Raw genomic sequence first — 18512 nt, 5'->3', positions numbered from 1 at the left:
CTTCATCCGCGTCGAAACACAAGCAGGCAGCGCTATCGGTCGCCACCTCTTCCAACTCCAGACTGCCTGACTCGCTACCTCCTTACCCAGCAATCAAGCCGTCGGTCACTGTGTGGGGAATAGCAATGTGCTAGTTTTCAGAGGTAGGGCTGAAGCAGAACAGAACTCACAACTGGGTGCCCGGTTTATCTACCAGTTTTGCTTCATCGCTCCCAAGTCCTCCCGTCAGATCCATCGAGACTAATACCTGCCCACTGCGTATGCAAATACAGCGGGTTCATGCCTGCTCCTGCGTCCGCTACGTCTTCATGGGCTGGTGTGAGAAGTACACCAGGACAGAGAAGCGGTGCATGCCAGAGATCGTGGAGGAATTCGAGAGAGTAGAATACGCTCTTTTTCTCCGTCGTTTTTGCGAGGGCTTGTTTTTTTTTTCAACTTCAAGCGGAGATGACAAGGTCTGTGGTTATTGCCGGCCGCCGAATACGTCTGCGGCTCCGGAGAGCCTGATCAGAGGCCCAGGAGGAAGCAATAATCCGTAGTTCACTCAGCAATGCAGGCGTTTTTTTTGGTTGCTCAGGCACCTAAGGTGGTATGTACCTGAGGTACTAATGTACGGGGTACGAAGTACGGAGTATGTATGGGATGGGATGGCATGTACACGGATGACGAGGTAGATTGAGGGGCTGACTTCTAGGTTGGCGGGGAAGGGGTGGCGGAGGAGTGGGGGCGGGGGAGGGGGGGCGGGGAAAATCTAGTGTGTTTCCCAGATCCACTGCAACGCAGCTTGGCTGCATTATAGCTGCATCTGAGATTTGGCGGCTCCGCGTCCGTCCAACTCCCAGCGCGGAGCGGAGCAATACATGCTAACTTGCCGTCTCTGATTTGCTGTGTTGGGAAGCTAGGAGGCATGGACAACGCTAGAAGAGCTATAGTTTTAAGCCGTTCAGGTAGTCCAGGTTGCTGTGAACCTGGGCGGCTCATACGGCCGAGCGAGCAGCAGCAGCAGCAACAGCAGCACCAGCACCAGCACCAGCACCAGACAACTTTCTCTGCTACCTGACTACCTACGGTAGTGGATGTGGTTTACACCTCCACCGGGGAAATACATGTTAGCTTGGTACGTTGGTCACTATTAGTATCTTCCAGGGAAATCTCGCTAATCACTAACTTTGCCACCTTCCCACGCTAACATGTATTACCCCGGAGGTGTAGACGGACTGGAGTGCTAGGTTTCGGGCTGAATTTCTCAAACGAGTCGACAGCACAGTATCCTAGCCGTAGCTTCTACACTGTGCAAATGGCATGTTAAAAAGCTTAATTTATTAGCGAAGGGACGCCCATCCGATCAGAATGGCGTTATTAAATTAGAGTTTCCCGCTTCCGTGTCCTGGCAAGTTGCGCCCAGCACAGTATCCGTGACGGATTGCTTCTGGGCCTTTTGCCACAACTGCAAGTTATTTTCACGCCCTTCTCCTCGACTCTCTTTCTCTCTCTCTCTCTTCTCACCGACGTGGATGCAACCAGTGCTCTACATAGTGTAGTGCCTACACCAAAAGTGGCGAGGTACGAGGCCATCCATTGGCAAGGACGTAGCCCGGTAAGGCAGGTTGATGCTGTAAGGTACCTACCTATCGGACGAGGCACCATCCGCCATCGCTGTTGGCCTTACTTGGGACCAGGGCTCAAACGCGGGCTACCATCCCGACCTCTTGTGCCACAGAAATTGCTGTCGGTCTGTCTGTCTGTCCTGGCATTTGGGCCGCATACACCCTCCACTGTTCTCCAGCCTGCGGGACGGATTGCAACGACCGGGGTATCTCTGGTGGGAGGAGTGGGGGAGGAAGGGCAGAATGCGCTTGCTACTACCTACCTAGCCTAGCGGCCAAGACCGGCTTGCTCCTGTTGTGGTCTTTCGGGGTCTAGGGATGCTTCTCGAAATCGCACCCACAATTTAGTTTATCAGCATCGAGACCAGGGACCCAAGGTATTTCTAACGCTCTCGTCTCTGACCTCGAAGAGGTATCCTTCTAGGAAATGCCCTTCCTTTCATACCCTGGACCGGCACAACATCAACAAATATCCCATCGACTTTTCTTTGCCGCGGCCGACGGTTCAAAGCTAGAACTCTCCACCGCTCAATCCGATAGCATTCCGAGGGCAAACGATGGCCCAGGAACCGTGCGGGCTGCAGCTTGACGCTTGCGACCCCGGAGTTCCGTCCGGCTGGTTCTCTGGGGCTGCTGCCTCGTAACACTCGAGAGCTGCAGTTGGTTGGCGCTCCGAAGATGCCACTTCGGTTGACGCTGAAGTCTCGCTCGCTGTGGAGACAATGCCGCCAGGGAACTAACCGCTGGCGGCAGGGTTTCTCCTGATCATGTTGAGAATCGGACGGGAAAGCCATGGGGATGGACGCTTCACGTTCTTTTTTATACGACCAATCTTCGTCACTATCCAACTTAACCCTTGTATGCAGCAAACCGCACAACCGGTGCCGTAGCGAGCGGCATCGAAACGACCCACGAGTGGGAGAGCCTGGGCGGATGCCAGTGAGACAGGGAAGACTGGAAATGTAAGCGTGTTGCTGCGCGTTTTTGGTCATCCACCCTCTACCGGCGTCCAATGTTTCGTACGCCATCACGTCTCCTTCTTCGTTTCCCCAGCCTCCGTGGAGAGTTTAATACCAAATCTTGCCCAATATCTAACCTGGGTAGGCAGCTCGACAAAAATTTTGCCGGTGCAAATTCCCACACGGGCATTTGGCTTTCGGTATGAGCAGTCTTTTGGAGAGAGGAAGGGAGCAAGGAGGGTGAACACCACGACATTCGGAATGAGAATTCGGCCTTGAAGTCCTTCGGTGTCCGGGGTGGGACTTCCCATGGCCCAAGGCAACCGCCCTCTGTCCACCGTTGAGATATATGTTGCCCGAGACCAGAGTTCTCTGGGCGTGGGACAAGGTCTGCCAAAATGAGAGCATAATTAGTGGTCTAGGGGGCGGCGGCGATGATGATGGTGTGGTCCATGATGGTGTGGTCCATGGCGATAGCAGAAAATTCCGCTTCCGTCTCCCACACGCAGCTCTGTGAGAGGCTGCGATCACTCGACAAGTAGCAGATATCAGCTTACCTAGTGCGGAGGATGTCGAGAAGTGACGAGTGGGCAGTGGTGGACGCAAGATGCCTCAGTTATCCAAAGCTGGGCTGCAGTGTGGTATCAACTATCCGTACCAACTATCCGTACCCGTGCCTGGTCAGAGAACATGGGCTCGGCGCATCTACACGCTGCAGAGGGAAAATAGAAGGGCAGAAACATCTCGACCAATCCGGTATTGTCTCGCAGGGCTGGGGAAGAGAATTTGGAGTGTTCGCCCGACTTTACATGACGGTGTTGACTTGTCAGGCTCGGTAGTGGAGCCGTGATCTGCTGCCCGCCCGAGAGTACATTCCTTTCCCGTCTCATCTAAATGACCGGCCCGGAAGGAGGGAGAGAAACCTCTCGAAGCCCGCCAGATCGCCGAAGAAGCATGGGGCGTGCGGAAAGATGGACGGGATGAAGAAGGAAGGCAATCGGCTACCTTAACCTGGGCTCCTTCCATACCTCCTGCGGAGTTGGGGCGGGCGCTTCCTACGCCGTTGAGGTAACCAACCGCGTCATGCGGCGCTGGCGTAGGTTTTAGTGTTAGTTGGAAGTATCGAGGCTCCAGTGTACCCAACATCCGCGAAGGAGATCAGCCCTCTCGTCCTCGAAGTCCCGCTGCCGTTCTAACCCCCATACCCTAGATCGATACTATACAAGATGCTCGAGAGTTCTTTTTCTTGGGCAGGGGCAGCAACACCAACGAGTCCCAAACAGCTATCGCACACCCACGGCGTCGGGGAGACTGTTGACAGCAAGCAGGCGCTTCAAACTAGCCGAAGCACCGACACCACTCCTCCGCCAGCGGCCGCTCGGTGCCACCTCGCTCGTTCCTCAACTCCACACTTGGCTTTCGGGCGCTTGGACTCTAGTACAGTAGACAACGACCTAGTGCTCAACGGGGATGTAGCATAGCGCTAGTTGCACCTTCGTTTCGTGCTTATTTGCTAACTCGTGGCCCTGTGAGAGCTGCGTCGAGCTTGAGAATCCAATCGGCTGCCGGAGCTCCCTTCAGAAGGGTGCAGGACCCATTCACCCACTGCTACGTACTTATCTGCAAGGCGGCGTTCACAAGAGCGCCGAGCTGCGTCGACCAGCCCTCCCGCACCACCCCATCCTCCATGTCCCTGAGAATCACCTTGATATAGTCGCCAGCGCCTGAAAGGTGAAGTACGTGGCCGATGGCAGAGTGAAGTTCGGGAAGTCGTTCCAACCGGGTGTCGATAGATGCGTGTGAGAAAAGTGTCCTGGGAAGAGGGAATTGGAGCTGGGCTAACAAAAAAAAGGGGGGTGAAATGCTTAGATTTGATAGGTATCCGCAGTATCATCATCTACTACGCGCTCGAAGAAGATCTCGAAGTTCCCGAAAATTTATGCATCTCGAGGGAAAGAGTAATGGCGTTGATATCGATGCCTTCGATAAGATGGATTACACCAACGTCAAACGTATTAAGAATGGCAATGGTAGCCTTCTTAGACTCGCTCTTTTTGATGTTGGTGTGAACCATGTAGAAACAAAAAAGAGGCTACAAACCAATTCACCACCCCCCTCCACCTTCGTTAGACCGAATGGGAGAATTTGTGCCACCTCGAGATGGCTATAACCGTCACGGGGATTAAGCACATTTCCATCGTCGTCTCTGGCAGGAGATTGGCGTAGCCGCTGTGCGAGTTCGTCTTGATCGAAGGCACACGTGATGACGCAGCGGTGGCGGTCACGGGTAAGGCAGAGGCCCCGTAAGGCCCCTAGACGCTTAGGAGTTCCCACGAACTCTTGCATTCGCTGCTGCTCCTCCTGGGTTTGGACTTGCTGGCCCGCAATATGGTAGGTAGGTGTTGGCTGAGGGGTTTTGCCCGTGGAGGCCCGCACTGTTTCAGCTAGCCGTTAGAAAAAGACAATCAGGGGCTGTCAAGAGATGCTGACAAACAAGGGAGGAAGAAGTAGTAAATGAGGTGATCGGCAAACGAAAATACCAGCGTGCGAAGACTAGCTACCTCGTGATCGTCGCTAGGGTCGATGTCGTCGAGCATTCCGAGGGTGAGAGATTTGGAAAAAAGCTTTTGAAACCTTGTCCTGCGACTCTAGCGAGTGCGCATATTCGAATGTAAGGCGAATGAGGGCTGGGCGATTGTACCCGTCGCAGGATCGAGAAGAAGCTAGCTGCTGTTTAGTGTTCTCGAAGTGCGCGACGATACGGTGGAACCTGTCAGTAGCCTGGGCGCGTTGCTGCACATTTTCGAAACTGGGGGCGGCTTCAGAGAAGTCAATTATGCCCTCTAAGGACGGCTGGTGACGGTGTGATAGAGGTGCCATGGTGGTGTACTAGTTAAGCTTCTCTGCGAAGCTGGTGGGAAGTGGGAGGGGGGTTTGTCAATTGTGAAATGGCAGAGTTGCGGGTTCGCAGATGAAGCTCCACAATTGCCTGCGAACTCACATGCAGAAACGGCCAGCAGTTTCCGCGTGCCGTAGCAACCGGCGTATCCGTTTTGAACATGTTGTATATTCTGCCGTCTCGATCCTTAGTACCGTCGTCAGATCCTCACTCTTGAACATGTAGAGGGGGATGCTCATCATGACAAACCTCATCGAACATCGCCTCGTCTTTGGCAAATAGGGTGGAGACACCTGCGTCCTTGCCCTGCAGGGTCTGCTAGCTAGGTGTCGGTGGCGCAGTCTGGCACGCATGAGGAAGTATATGGCGGGCGCCGGCGGCATGGCAAGCGCGCTGGTGCGAAAGCTGATTGCTTGCAGCCCCCACTCTGCTTCACGCTTATCTTCCGATTCGCTCTGCAGGCCGGGTACATTTGCCATCCTCCACACATGGCCGCAAGCCACGTTAATCATGTGACTAGCTCTTGTTCGACGTCACGCCATCCGACTGGCCTCTTGCAAGAAGCTCCCCTTTTTGCTCCAAAGTGCAGCTGGCAGTTATCCCCTAGGGCAGACTAATGCCAAGGTTTTGTACGCACTGTGGTTGACCGACTCGCAAATGTGGACTGAAAAGAATAACTTTCTGAAGCTGCTTTGTCGCAGGAGATTGCACCAATTCTGGTTGATACGTGATACACAGCGCAGACCTCGGCGGCAAGGCATGTACATGACACCTTATGGAGCTTTAAAGGGCGGGGCGAATGGCCTGGTTCGCTTCGAAGCGGGCATTTGTTGCCAATTGGTGAAATGCCTATTCTAAGTAGAGCGGTGCCCGCGCCCTCCTGCCCTGCTGAAGGAAGCGATCGAGAACAATGAAGAGGGCATCCAGAACGTAGACAATATGCTTACCGAGATAGAGAAAGCCCGGAAAGGGCTCGCTGAACTGTCAAGAGCTATTGAGGACCTAAAGGCATACTTAACGGTAAACTGAAAGTGTTGGCCGACTGGGGGATCGTGGGATAGGGGAGCTCTTTGCTGACACGGCAAAAAAGTAATCGCAATGTTAACTAGAGTCCACAAAACCGTAATCTATTCTTAGGGGACAGGCTGTGAACTGGGAGCTAAAATTCTCAATGAAAATGAGGCACTGCAAGCCCATTGCTTGTGATTTATATTGTAGAGTCATGTCGCCTCGTTACGTGACATCAGCGGCTTTGTATTGAGTTTAAGCCATAGCCGCCGATCAGCATGCACGGCTGGGTTCAAGAAACTTCACCTCCATTATTTAGGACCCTCTCCCTCTCCCTCCCTCTCCCATCTCTCCCGTCTTGCCTAGGACCTTAATTATAGTATTGCGCCAAATATTAACCCTCAACACCAACCAGTTTTTTACCACTTCTATCTGTACCATTCAGCTTTGACCAAGGGTCACGAAATGAACAAGGGAAGCCTCCACGCGGCGACTCCCATGAGTCGGGAGCTATTACCAGTACCGACATCTAGTGCCCGAGCATACGGAACACCAGGTGTTCAGCTAGAGGCGCTTAGCGTCCAGAGAAGTGATCCCTCCCTTGGCGAATCAGAGGTATGGGCTGAATCGGCAAAGTTATTTTTGAGGCAATAACTAATACAGTCAAATAGGTTGCAAGTCTAGAGGGGCGAGAGGAAGACCCAGTCGGCTACACTCTTCGCCTTGCAGCCCAATCTATTGCGGCGGCTCGCCAAGACTTCTTCAACGAGTTAGCATCGGCACGCAAGAAATACGAAACTATGAAGGAGCAATACGAGCAGGCGTCCCAATTCTATTTTGATCTGCGTGGACAGTACGAGGACTTTCTTGGCGAATACAACCGTATTTCTACCGATATTGTGAGGGGGCTTGATGAACAGAGACAGCTTAAGGAGACAGCTAAAATCCAACTCGGACACGCTCACGGCGAGCTTCTAGCGCTTGCAGCTTGGAAGACCTCGGACCCTCAAGCCCGTGATGATACCATCGGGATCCTCCAAAAAACTATCCATGGCAAGAATGCCAAGATCACGAACTTGGAGGGTGAACTAGAGCGACGAGGAAAACATGCCGCCGAGGCTATCCGAGGTCACAACGCTGCAGTTGCCGAAGTTGGCAGGCTCAACGCTATCATTATGGCACATGAGTTGCGTGCTGGTCAACTTCAAAAGGAGGAGGTGGCTGCCCTCACCGCAAAACCTGACGCACAGGAGCCTCGACCCCTAAGCCGGCAATTCACGCCCGCCAAAGAGGCTATGGGGATGAGGTTTGAAGAGCACGACAATATGGACAGCTGGTCAACAGTGGTCAATGTTGGGGAGGAGAGTGGGGAAGAGAGAAGAAGAAAGAAGCCGAAGCAGCACCACGAATGGTGATCTTGAGTGACTGTAAATCACGCTAGGTAGGAATGAATGTTTATGGACCTGTGTGTGTACTTAGTGTGCTTAGATTGTTTGACGTTGGCTGTCATTTTGTTGCTATGCTTGCTTGTTCTGCTCAGGGTATGCCTCATATCGGTTATTGTATTGCCTTTGTGTCCATGCCCTGAATGCTGGGTTCCCTGGTCCCGAGTCACGGATCCTGGGTCCTGGATCTAAGCAGGCTTGAGAACCCGAGCTAGTCCAACAGCAGAAATGACATCTTTGCTCTCGGCTTAGGAGTGAAGCGAATGAATCTTCACCTCTAAGTGTTCCTGGGATATATCCTCTCCAGTCTTCGTTTCGATGTCTCGCGGAGAAATTTTATAGTTAGATAATGCGCTCTTATAACAGCCGCTTCCTTCCCAGCGGATCACGGTAGCTGGTGTCACCCTACGTGGTCAGCTTTAGTTGAAGTGAATAAAGTCAATAAAAAGCTTGAAGCTCGGCCGCTAGCTGGCGAGCAACCACTCTAGCTCTCGATGACTCAACCGCGATACACAGTTTGGAGTTTCTATAAAATCTCTGCGCAACTGACCTCTGGCAATCGCCTTTGAGTGAGAGTGAGACGCTCGCTACTTCGCCGAGACGCCGGCTGGAGGACACGAGGGAAGGCGGCTGCGCAATCCATGGCCGCCATGGAATCACACTATACTGGAGGCCAAGGACACTGACCGAGCTCTCAGAGCCATGGTTAAAAGAAGAGCATGGTGGTCAGTGAGTGCCATGGGGCTGAGGCGGCAGAAACACCACAAGTACTCGGGCAAAGGGACGAAGATGAAACGCTGATGGCGGCCTTATCCCATTGACGAGGCCACATAGTTACTACATACAACTATCTATGCCGAGACCCAGCCTCTACTGGGGCGGTTGAGCTCCCTGCCTAAGTACTCATCCGCTATCGTTGGCAAAAGAAAGCTTCCAGAAAGAAAACATTGACCTAGCCAAGCCACCACAACTATGAGCCCCGAGATATAGATATACATGGTCATATTGGCGCTAGCTCTCGGCCAGGCGCCAGGCCTGGATCTCGGGTTGGAGCTCCTTCATCTCGTCCTCGAGCTCTTTCAGTAGCTCGGTGTCGGCGTAGCGGAACTGCGCCTCGAGCTGCGACGGCGACAGCGCCATGAGCTCCAAAGGCGACAGCTCCAGCAGGCTATCAGGCTCTGAGGCTTGTCCCGGCGAGATTTCTCCGTCGTTGGTCACCACCGACGTGGCATAGCCCGAGTCGTGCGGAGGCGGCGTCTCTGCTTGGGACGCTGACGCGGCGGCGGCGGGAGAGGAGAAATAGCCGTACCACCCGGGCCGTTCTGGCGACGGGCCTCTTACGGCGCTGCTGCTGTCTGCGGTTGTTGGCACAGACTCTGCATGTTGTGTGATAAGGCCGTGGTTGCTGCTCGTGATGGCAGGCATCTCGGTTAGGAGCACCTGCGCACCTTCGACAGCAGAGACAGACCCCGGGCAGGCCCAGGGCAGAGGAAGCAGGCGGAGGTCGGCGCGGGGGACGAATCTAGCAGGGCACGAGGGCTGAGTCAGGAGGTCTAGCGGCCGGTATTGTGAAGCGTTGTGGCCTGGGCTGGCTGGCGGTGGTGACGGGTACTCGAGCGCGAACGAAGTCGACGAGCGCAGCGTAGGTAACGCCGTGATCAGTTCCCTTGTCCAGCCTTCGGCGGGCCCGCCCGACGGGATCCCGGCTTCGGAATCGGGGCTGGCTCTCGCGGGCATGGCGTTGTTCGATCAGGCAAGTTGGCGATGCAAGGGATGCTTTGGTCAGTGGATTTGATGGAGGCAGCTGGTAAGGAGAGAGCTTTGAACGGCTGGAGTCAAGCGGATAACGTGGAAATGGAGTAGCAAGAGAGGCAACAGAGACAGCTCGACTACCACTGCTGGACCGGGAATGGGACCAAGTCATGTCCCCGGGCCAGTCTTTATTCACTTTTTAATGGTATGTACATAGTTACCAGGCGATTTTATTCTGAATCACCTCTAGGGTGGACCACGAATGGCGTGAAGGCTAGCGCCTGGCTGACCTATCCACGCCATTCTGGGTTTTGATCAAGAGCGAGACTAATGACTCAGGGCCGCTGCACCGTCGTGTGCCAAGATTTGTCGGCGGTGGTCAAGTCTGTGGACTGTAGAGGGTGGTCGGAGGGCGGTTTCCAGACAGACACTCGAGACGCAGCTTTCACGGCGCCGTATGAGGGTTGGCTGCAGGGACGCGTCCGGGTGACGGCGGGCTTTGGCTGCGTGTGTGTCTGAGTGAGCGAGTCTCTGTTCTCTGTCCTTTGAGACACTCTGGCTGCTCACTCGCACATTTCCAATCTCTCCACCAACCCTCTCGTCATGTCGGGAAATCTAGCTGTCCGCCAGGAGCTAGTGAAGCTACAGGGAAGGAACGAGTGAACCCACTTCCCCGCCTGCAACCCGCTCGTTCCATGGCCAATGAGAGCACAGCTACGTGAAACCAACTCAGCGGGGAGCTGCCGGGCTAGTTCAGCCTCTCTTTGCTTTGCTTTTGCACGGCCCTGCTGCTGCTGCTGCTGCTGCTGCTGCTGCCACCGCCAACTCATCCTCATCAGAGATATTGATTGCCCACGGCCGTCGTCCACCTGCGACGAGTTTGGCGCCACCGGACTGACTGCAGCTGCACTACCCCCTACAAGCACAAGGACACAACGGATAGCGCACTACGCGTCATTCGCGCTAGCTAAGATAGGTTGGCATGTGATTGTTCCTGCCTGCCGGCCGGCAGACTCCTCCGAGCAACACCCGCCTTTTCGAACTTCGATTGCCCTCCCCACCCCCGATTCGCGCAACTTTCGTCTTGTTACGGACATGCTTCTCAGCACAGGGTTTAAAGCAATAACGTGATAATCATGTTCAGTTAAACCAGAGCAGAAAGCCAGAGAGAGGCTACGGTAGGCATAACATCGTGACTAGACATCAACCCAGAAGACACAAAAGACAGACATAAACATCAGTCGTCGACATCTCGGGGCTGCATCTTGGACCAGGCCACGTCGTATTCCTCCGGTGTCTGGTAGGCGAACTCGGTCGGGCGCGTGATAGGCAGGAACTCGACCTTGCGGTCAACGAGGTGAAGTGGAAGTGCTTACACTGAGGCAGTTGGTTGTGCTTGTCGTACTGCTGCTGAAAGTATAAATACTCTCTGCTCTGGACCGGTGCCCGGCTCGTGTTCTCGATGGCCTTGATGCGGTACAGCCACTTGACGCTGCGTGCCGCTGCACTGGATGGTCACGAGCTTGGACACGCGTGGGAACAGCGCCTCGTTCTGCAGGTCCGCGAGCGCGATCTTTTGCGGCTTGTTGACGAGCCCGTCGAGCTGCAGGTCGAAGGCCTGCGCGTCAATGTCGGGGATGCCGCCGTGGTTGCGCACAAGGTGTAGCTCGTTGGGCGTCACCGTCTTCTTGACTAGCAGGCTCTTGGGCGGCTCGCCGTTGTACGGGAACTTGAACGGCACCGGCGGCCAGTCGCTCAAAAAATATGTTGCTAAAGACACGTGAGGGCGCATCGTCGCCGACGAGAGCTGTGTTGCTGAGGCGCCGCCAGGTCAACCAAGGTAACGTCTTGTCCCTGTCAAAGTGTTAGCTTTTATTTATTTATTTTCTATTTATTTATTAGCTAGGTAGGTAGACACTAGACGCAGACTATTAGAGCGGAACGCTTTTTCCCCGGGCATTGAACGATTAGAATTATTCCGTAACCAGGCGTTGTGAAGAATAATTAATAATTAAAACATGAATAACTGCAATTATTAATTGCTGGCGATCATTTAATTATAACTCACCTAAGAATATTTATCTCAAAAAGGGCTGTAATCTAAGCAAGTCAAACCGAATTATACGTTTCACAACCCTGGTCAGTTCAAAGCACAGTGACACAGTCGTGTCTTTCTTTGGCCCGCCTGTTGAGTGGATCAGATTATCAGAACCATCCCGAGTTAATGTTCAATTGGAAGCTGCAGTGATATGAGATAAAGCCAAACAGCGCTCTCTCTCACCCGGATAATTGCATACATCAAAAGTCGAGGGGCTCTCGTCGCGGTTGATCTGCCGGCAGGCTAAGCGGGGAGCGAGGGACCGGTGGGGCGTGTCGGCAGCCAAAGCTACAGCGCTTGCAAACTCTCTTCGTCTGCATTAGCCAAGCAGCTAGAGGGTAATTATCGGCAGAGAAGGGATTAGGATCAGCCATTCAGAAACACACCTTTCCCACCCCCCCCCCCCCCTCTCCCCTCTCGAGCCGAGTGGAGTCGAAGTCGAGTCAGGGAACCTCGACGACATCTCCCCAGAATCCCAGAGGCACCTACCTGCTTCTGCTTTCCGCTTTCCAGCGACGGAGCTTGCTGTTTGCTTTTGAGACATTTCATTTACTATTCTCGCCTTTCCTTTCCTAGGTATCAGGCTAGGATGGAAGGGGGTGGGAGGTGAGAGGGGCGCGAGCGCTAAGGTTCCGTCGCCGTCTCCCCGGGAAAGCTCCTCGACAAGTTAAAAGGCAAACGCCTGTTTGAGCAAAGTCTTGCATCCTCTCTCTCTCTCGTCTTCGCGCTGCGCTCACTTGTGTCCAAACTCCCCTCTCCTCACACGCATTCGTTAAACACTCGGTATGAGCCGACCAACGCCCGTCTTTTCTTCTTTCCCACCCAACAAGTCCCAGTCAGTCAGTCAGTCTCGACATCTCGCGCCCAGCCATGGCCGCCCCCACAACTCACCACTGCCTCGAGCTTCCAGAGACGTGCAACTGCGCCGCCACGGTGATTGCCCTCTTGGTGCACATCGCCAGCACGCAGGAGTGGGCTTTCGGCGAGCCTGAGAGCCCGCTGTCGAACTCGCCCGAATTCCGCCATATCATGATGCTTGGCTGGGCAGAGGTTGACCCCCCCCCGGTTTCTGTCACGCTCGGGCCGTTGGCTCCGCGCGAGGCCCTGATCTACGATCTCGTCCGCCATTACAACGTCTGGTTACCCTTACTCGAGCGCATAGAGGGCGGTAGGGAGTCTTCCCCAATCACATGAACATGCACCGTGTTTTCTTTCTTTTTTCTCCTTTCCTCCCTTTTTCATTCATCTCTCTCTCTCTCTCTCTCTCGCACACACACAGTGGTAATCACGAGTTTGTTTTTTTTGTTTTTGTACTACGTATTTCCTTCACATAAAAAAGCAAGCACCATCTTCGGTGCGCAGGCGCGGCCGAGGCGGGGATGTTGTGTTGTCCCAGCAGTTGTCATCTTTCAGTGTCAGATTGTCGGTTAGTTACGACTTGTTTAATCATCCTTGATGTAGTAGCTTAATTAGCACCCGTCGGCTGTCGCCATGGACAGCGCGTGTTATATCACAATTCAGACTCTCCTTTCTCTCTCATGAACTCACACTCTCTCATGAACTTACACTCTCTCACTCTATGCATGAAACCGTAATTAATTCATGCTAATAGTAGATCAATCAGACCGTGTGCCATCAAATCATGGGCGAGGACCCGCCCGCCAAGGGGAAAATAACAGCATCGAGACCAGAAATCCCGAGCAAAAAACATCAACCTCCCCGAATGAAGCGGATTCTCTCCCGCGGCGGCCGCCTGGGCTTTTTTTCACCTCCATCACAGGTTGTGTCCCTGGGTGCCTTGTTTCGAGACGTGCATCCTCCACGGGCGCAAAATCTTGTAGCGGAAATGCCAGACGGCGGCGACCAAGACGGCGCCCCCACACAGCAGCACGAGAACGAGAGAGGCGACGGCGAAGCCATAAGACGCGCTGACAAAGGCGGAAAAATCGTCCTGCTGCAGCTGGGCGGTGGCCAGGCCGACCTGCATGGCCGAGAGGGCCAGCGAGATGGCGACGAAGACGGTGAGAAGGCGGGCAACGTTCCGCTCCAGGAAGGACTTGTTCCACATGGACGTCGGCATAAACCCTCGGGCGGGATTATCCCTATCCCAGACCGACGGCACAAACTTGTAGAGGTAATTGACACGACTCATGCGTAGCTCGCCATAGGTGTACCGGTAACTGACCACTGGCGGGGGCGGCGGCGTGGGGGATGACGCCGACGCCGACGCCGAGCCCAACGCCTCGAGATGGTCCAGGAAGCCCGAGACGAACGAGGTCCATGCGCTCCACGCCAGGTCAGCTGGCAGCAGGCGCAGCTCCTTGGCGATGTCAAAGTCGGTGGGATATGCGATGAGCCAGGTGTAGGACAGCAGCAAGCCGCAGGCAGCAGCGTAGAGGGACGCGTCGGCTGCGAGATGAGTGGCCCAGAAGTCGTAGCAGAGCAAGTAGCTGGGAAGCGGCTTCACAAACACGACTGTGTAGTCCGAGATGAGGTGCTCGCTCGGACTCTCGGTGATAACTATTTCACGACGCGCCAACCGATGGCGGTGCAGCGACCGGGCAGGGACGTGGCGCGGCCCGGCAAACCACAGGTGGCTCGAGATGAGATCGAGCTTCCACGGCAGGAGCTCGGAGCGGAGATAGCCGGCCAAGTCTCGCGCCGGCCGCAACGTCCTCCCACGCGATGTGATGGACACCGGGAGGTCGGCGATGCAGGCCGCGACCGACGACCTGCTGTCGCTGTGCGAAAAGGGAGGTCCAAGTCGGCCCAGACCAGTCCCCGGCCTGTGGGTGGTGGCGGCCGACATGGTGTCGACGTGCTCAGGCATTCACTACAAGTCGGGTAATTACGATTAAACAGACGAAGTTTAAGAGGCAGAGGAGAGTGTGTGCGCGGGGTCAAATTCGAAGTTGTCTGTCGCCTTCTGATTGGTCACCAAGCAATCCAAAAAAGAACACGAGAACAGTGACAATTAATTACCTGCCAAAAGTAAAAGAAAATGAAACATGATAAATAAATGAAAACTCGGCCCTTCAAGCACGACTCGCAAATTTCGAGGCTCGGTCCCAGCTGAAAATCAAAGAAATCACAGTCGATCTGGTATTGTTGTCCCTCTTGAGTCCAGTCTCCATGATATTATTACTTATATCAAGAAAGCCTCCCAGCTTCCCAAGTCAAAAGACCATTCGCAGACCCCGGCACAGGCAACTTCCAAGGAAAGAAAAGTAAAAGAAAAAGGGAAAAACATAAGAAGGGAATACGCCAAAACACAACTAGGCCTCGGCCCCAAGAATAATACAGCCAACCAGCAATATCTCTCCCAGCATCAACTAGGCATCCCCAACCACTCTTCACTGGTTGTCTAGCCCTCTCGGAGAGTTCCCATCTGGAATGTCGTAGCAGCAGCCGATATCCCCGACGTCGTAGAAGGTGCAGTCCCTGCCGACATAGAAGCCCCCCTTGCGGATGCACGTCGCCTCGGTCGTGCAGCGCCCCGAGGGGACCGATCTACCGCATGGCGCAGGGTAAGGGTCTTCCCACTGGGTGAGCGGGGTCGCCATGGCGACGGCCGCCAGAGAGGCGAGCGTGGAGACGAGCAGGAGCTTCATGGCTATTGTGGTTTTAGTCGTTGTGCTTGTTGTTGCTGACCGAGCCGCCTCGAGCGAATGCTTGTAACTTGAGGCCTTTGGTGAGTGCGAAGAGAGAGAGAGAGAGAGAGAGAGAGATGGTTTGCGTTTCGTTTCGTTTTTATTTGGACGTGCAGCTACAACGGATTGAGCACCTTATCAGCTCATTTGAAACTCGCGGGGGAGGCCAGAACCCGCCCCCCTTATATAGCCACGGCAATATAACCTGGTTTCTGGTATCGGCTATTTGGAGTTAATCTCGGGTGATTAATGACATCACTGCCGTTGCACTCGGACGGGGAGACTTGGCAAATTAATTGGGAGGCTGCGCGGTAGGTGCTCTCCGGGAAAATTGATTGCCAGTGTTATTTCGGTGCCCTGTGTGGTGCGAAACCTGAATGGAGGCCCGGTGAGGGAAGACTCTAATTAAGAGAGTGGCGAGTTGAGCGAGAGCGAGTTGCGGAAAGATAGCTTGTATTGTTCCAACCCGGATCCATTACAACGGATCGTCAGAACGATGGGCAAACTCGATGTTGGTTTGTGTTGTTGGCTGAACAAGCTTTCTGGCTGCGGGCTGCGGGCAGGCCAACTCCGAGCTGGGTGGTATATATGCAAGTTTGAACCTCCAGGTTATTGTCAGGAACATCCAGCTGAAGTCAGTTGAGTGGCTCAGCTGGCCTGACTGGGACGCAAAAAAAGTCATGTATCTCGAAACCCAAACGCAGAAACAAAAACTCAATAACGCGGCAGCCAGGGAAAAATGAAATCTTAACTAGAAATCTAAAATCGGCTACGATCCGAGAGGTCAAGGGTTCAAATGTTCAATTCCAGCTGCGGGAGAAAAAAAGACGACATAAAAAAAGATTAAGAAAAAAGCGTACCCAACAAAAAAAGAAAAAGGAACCCGTGCACCTAGTAAACCCAAAGGGTTTCGTAGCCGATAACTCAGTAAGTTATCGGTGAGCTTTTGCCATTTTAGCTACGTCTACAGGTAACTACACTGCCTGGACCGCTTTATCAAATGAACACATGAAGCCCGTTGCGATTAATGCAAGACCCAAATTATCTATTTACTTTTGCAATTCCCTTCTTTTCTTCTGCATCAGCGAAAGAACAAAATAGCCAAATAGACAAGCATTGTTAGCTATACATCGTGTTGTTACCATACTTGCTTGACCTGTGTTGTGGTCCCACAAGCCAAGTTCCCATGATCGGGTTTATTGCAACTGGAAATACAATCCTACGAGTATTGGCAGATAGTACAGACAACGACCCACGAGTTGTCAAAGACATGGAATGCGTGAATGGCAATAATTAGCCAAAATTTGGTGAAACACGGCAACGACTAATTAACTCAAAGACCTATTCTATTCATTATGTTGCAAGGACCTAAACCGGTCAAGAGAGTAACTATAGTCTTCAACATCCTTCGCTCCTCAGCTCCAGAATCCGCCAATTTGTTTCCGAAACATATTTCAGGATTCATCATCTATGAGCTTGCAAGACCTTGCAGAGGCTAAGTCGGGCAATCTACTGCTCATTACATCTCTGGAAGGCGCTTGTACAATCCGTCATCTCCCGAACGGGCGAGGAGACAGGAGGGCTCTGTTGCGAGAATGGCATGCATGCACCAATGTGGCAGCAAGCTCTCGGACCACGGCAGCAGCTGCCATCTCGGCCTGCTACAGCTTGACAGACATGCACAAGCTCCGTCCCCCAAGCACACTGGAGCGTCTCCTTTAACTAGGACACACGATCAGCACTGGGCCCCGGTTACATTCTCCCAGGCAGAACCCAGGGCCTGCAAGAGACCGACGCTTGTCGGATAAAAGCTAGCTCATGGGAGAGTGGGAGCGGCAACGGAAGCGGGAGCGGGAAGCGGGAAGCGGGAAGCGGGAAGGGACTAGAACTTGTCAAGGCTTGCAAGCAGCATCCAGAGCAAAGCAAGCAACGGCGCACCAGCACACCAGCACCAGCACACCAGCAAATCCAGGCAGTCCAAGCGCCGAAAGGGAACTGAGACGCGGTATCCGGTGGCCGGAGGCGATGTGTGGGTGGTATATGGTACACGCTGTCGGCACCAATTGACCAGACGGGACTTCGCTACTGAGCGAGGCATGACTTCTAACCCTCGCCTTCCCCGTCGGGCTGTAACCCTCGGCTGGGTACCTAGGCAGCGCCGGGTAGGAGGGCAGATGTGTTCCTGACCTGCACGCACAGCAGCGGTCTCCCATTCCGGGTCCAGGCCGTATTTTTTGCCAGAAATATTAGTCGGCTACTCTGTTACAAAGTTAACCCTCGTGACCGGCCAATAAAACAGCATCTAGGTCCTAGCCAAATTTGCAGAGCAAAAGATTTAGCCACAAGCCTACGTCCACAACGAATACCCCAAGGCCAGGCATTTCGTCAGGCCTGTGCGCGCCGTAACGAATTTGAAGCTATCGCCAGTCAACCTTTTCCATGTCAACAACCTTCATAGCCCGGCGTTCGAGTGCAATCGAATACCGGTATTTACGCCTTCCCAACTACGTAGAGTCCTGACCTCTGTTCACATCTACGGAATACTCAATATTGACTAATTTTTGACTATTTTTTCCACTTGCGAATAGCTTCAATTGCGCGGGCGGCCCGGACTGTGGGCGCGACTGGCCAACTTGCATCGCAGGCTCCAAGGCACTAACTATTGTGGGCGCAGGCTTGTGGCCGCACTGCAAATTTGGGTGGGACCCGGATGCTTTATAATTGGCCGGCCAGGCTGCAGACTCTTCAAGGGTGGCTTTCTAACAAAATAGGGGCAGCCGACTAATTTTCCTGATTTGTTTGCTCGCTCCTCTTGGCGCGCGTGACGGGAATTGGATGGTTACAAAACGCCTCCAAGGCGGACGAGACTCACGGGACCCAGAGCCCGCAGACCGTTAAAGTTTTCCGTTCTATGTACATACACGAAGCCGGACGGCGTTCGCGGAGGAGGGGGGGAACAGAGGCATTGGCGGGTTGCTGGGAGCGGCAGGCAGCGTCCACGGGGTTCTGGAAAAATTTTCGGCTGCGACGAATTGGAAAGGAAGCCCAGAGGGACACCTCAGCTCGCCGTCCGAACTCCGCGAGACAGACAGGA

General features: G+C 53.8%; 8 protein-coding genes across 8 annotated transcripts; 2 read left to right on the top strand and 6 right to left on the bottom strand.

Moving 5' to 3' along the window:
* Nucleotides 1–1934: 1934 nt before the first annotated feature.
* B0T26DRAFT_489054 (uncharacterized protein) lies at nucleotides 1935–2953 on the bottom strand. The gene has a single exon (XM_060435316.1). It carries the CDS (start codon nucleotides 2633–2635, stop codon nucleotides 1991–1993), a length of 645 nt encoding a protein of 214 aa, XP_060289906.1. The 5' UTR covers nucleotides 2636–2953; the 3' UTR covers nucleotides 1935–1990.
* A 1221-nt stretch (nucleotides 2954–4174) lies between these two features.
* On the bottom strand, nucleotides 4175–5446 carry B0T26DRAFT_744173 (uncharacterized protein; the record flags this gene model as incomplete). The annotated part of the gene is made up of 5 exons (XM_060444373.1): nucleotides 4175–4430; nucleotides 4468–4616; nucleotides 4667–5001; nucleotides 5061–5127; nucleotides 5201–5446. The coding sequence occupies 5 exons, from the start codon at nucleotides 5444–5446 to the stop codon at nucleotides 4175–4177; spliced, it is 1053 nt and encodes a 350-aa protein (XP_060289905.1).
* Nucleotides 5447–6938: 1492 nt separating this feature from the next.
* Nucleotides 6939–7888, top strand: B0T26DRAFT_680800 (uncharacterized protein; the record flags this gene model as incomplete). Its single annotated transcript, XM_060440541.1, has 2 exons — nucleotides 6939–7088; nucleotides 7145–7888. The coding sequence occupies 2 exons, from the start codon at nucleotides 6939–6941 to the stop codon at nucleotides 7886–7888; spliced, it is 894 nt and encodes a 297-aa protein (XP_060289904.1).
* Nucleotides 7889–8708: 820 nt separating this feature from the next.
* B0T26DRAFT_489040 (uncharacterized protein) lies at nucleotides 8709–9981 on the bottom strand. Its single transcript, XM_060435315.1, has one exon. It carries the CDS (start codon nucleotides 9653–9655, stop codon nucleotides 8930–8932), a length of 726 nt encoding a protein of 241 aa, XP_060289903.1. The 5' UTR covers nucleotides 9656–9981; the 3' UTR covers nucleotides 8709–8929.
* A 926-nt stretch (nucleotides 9982–10907) lies between these two features.
* On the bottom strand, nucleotides 10908–11639 carry B0T26DRAFT_876204 (Oxidoreductase, molybdopterin-binding domain-containing protein; the record flags this gene model as incomplete). The annotated part of the gene is made up of 2 exons (XM_060448087.1): nucleotides 11097–11639; nucleotides 10908–11012 (listed from the first exon to the last, which is right to left on the bottom strand). The coding sequence occupies exons 1-2, from the start codon at nucleotides 11460–11462 to the stop codon at nucleotides 10908–10910; spliced, it is 471 nt and encodes a 156-aa protein (XP_060289902.1). The 5' UTR covers nucleotides 11463–11639.
* A 999-nt stretch (nucleotides 11640–12638) lies between these two features.
* On the top strand, nucleotides 12639–12962 carry B0T26DRAFT_756627 (uncharacterized protein; the record flags this gene model as incomplete). Its single annotated transcript, XM_060446127.1, has 1 exon — nucleotides 12639–12962. One exon carries the CDS (start codon nucleotides 12639–12641, stop codon nucleotides 12960–12962), a length of 324 nt encoding a protein of 107 aa, XP_060289901.1.
* Nucleotides 12963–13542: 580 nt separating this feature from the next.
* Nucleotides 13543–14577, bottom strand: B0T26DRAFT_658813 (uncharacterized protein; the record flags this gene model as incomplete). The annotated part of the gene is made up of 2 exons (XM_060438902.1): nucleotides 13543–13948; nucleotides 13991–14577. The coding sequence occupies 2 exons, from the start codon at nucleotides 14575–14577 to the stop codon at nucleotides 13543–13545; spliced, it is 993 nt and encodes a 330-aa protein (XP_060289900.1).
* A 544-nt stretch (nucleotides 14578–15121) lies between these two features.
* B0T26DRAFT_658546 (uncharacterized protein) lies at nucleotides 15122–15379 on the bottom strand (the record flags this gene model as incomplete). The annotated part of the gene is made up of 1 exon (XM_060438881.1): nucleotides 15122–15379. The coding sequence occupies one exon, from the start codon at nucleotides 15377–15379 to the stop codon at nucleotides 15122–15124; it is 258 nt and encodes an 85-aa protein (XP_060289899.1).
* Nucleotides 15380–18512: the final 3133 nt, after the last annotated feature.

The sequence above is a fragment of the Lasiosphaeria miniovina genome (genome assembly GCF_030549165.1).
Source record: "Lasiosphaeria miniovina strain SMH2392-1A chromosome Unknown B0T26scaffold_8, whole genome shotgun sequence".
Lineage (NCBI taxonomy): Eukaryota > Fungi > Ascomycota > Sordariomycetes > Sordariales > Lasiosphaeriaceae > Lasiosphaeria > Lasiosphaeria miniovina.
This window is presented reverse-complemented; position numbering and strand designations above follow the sequence as displayed.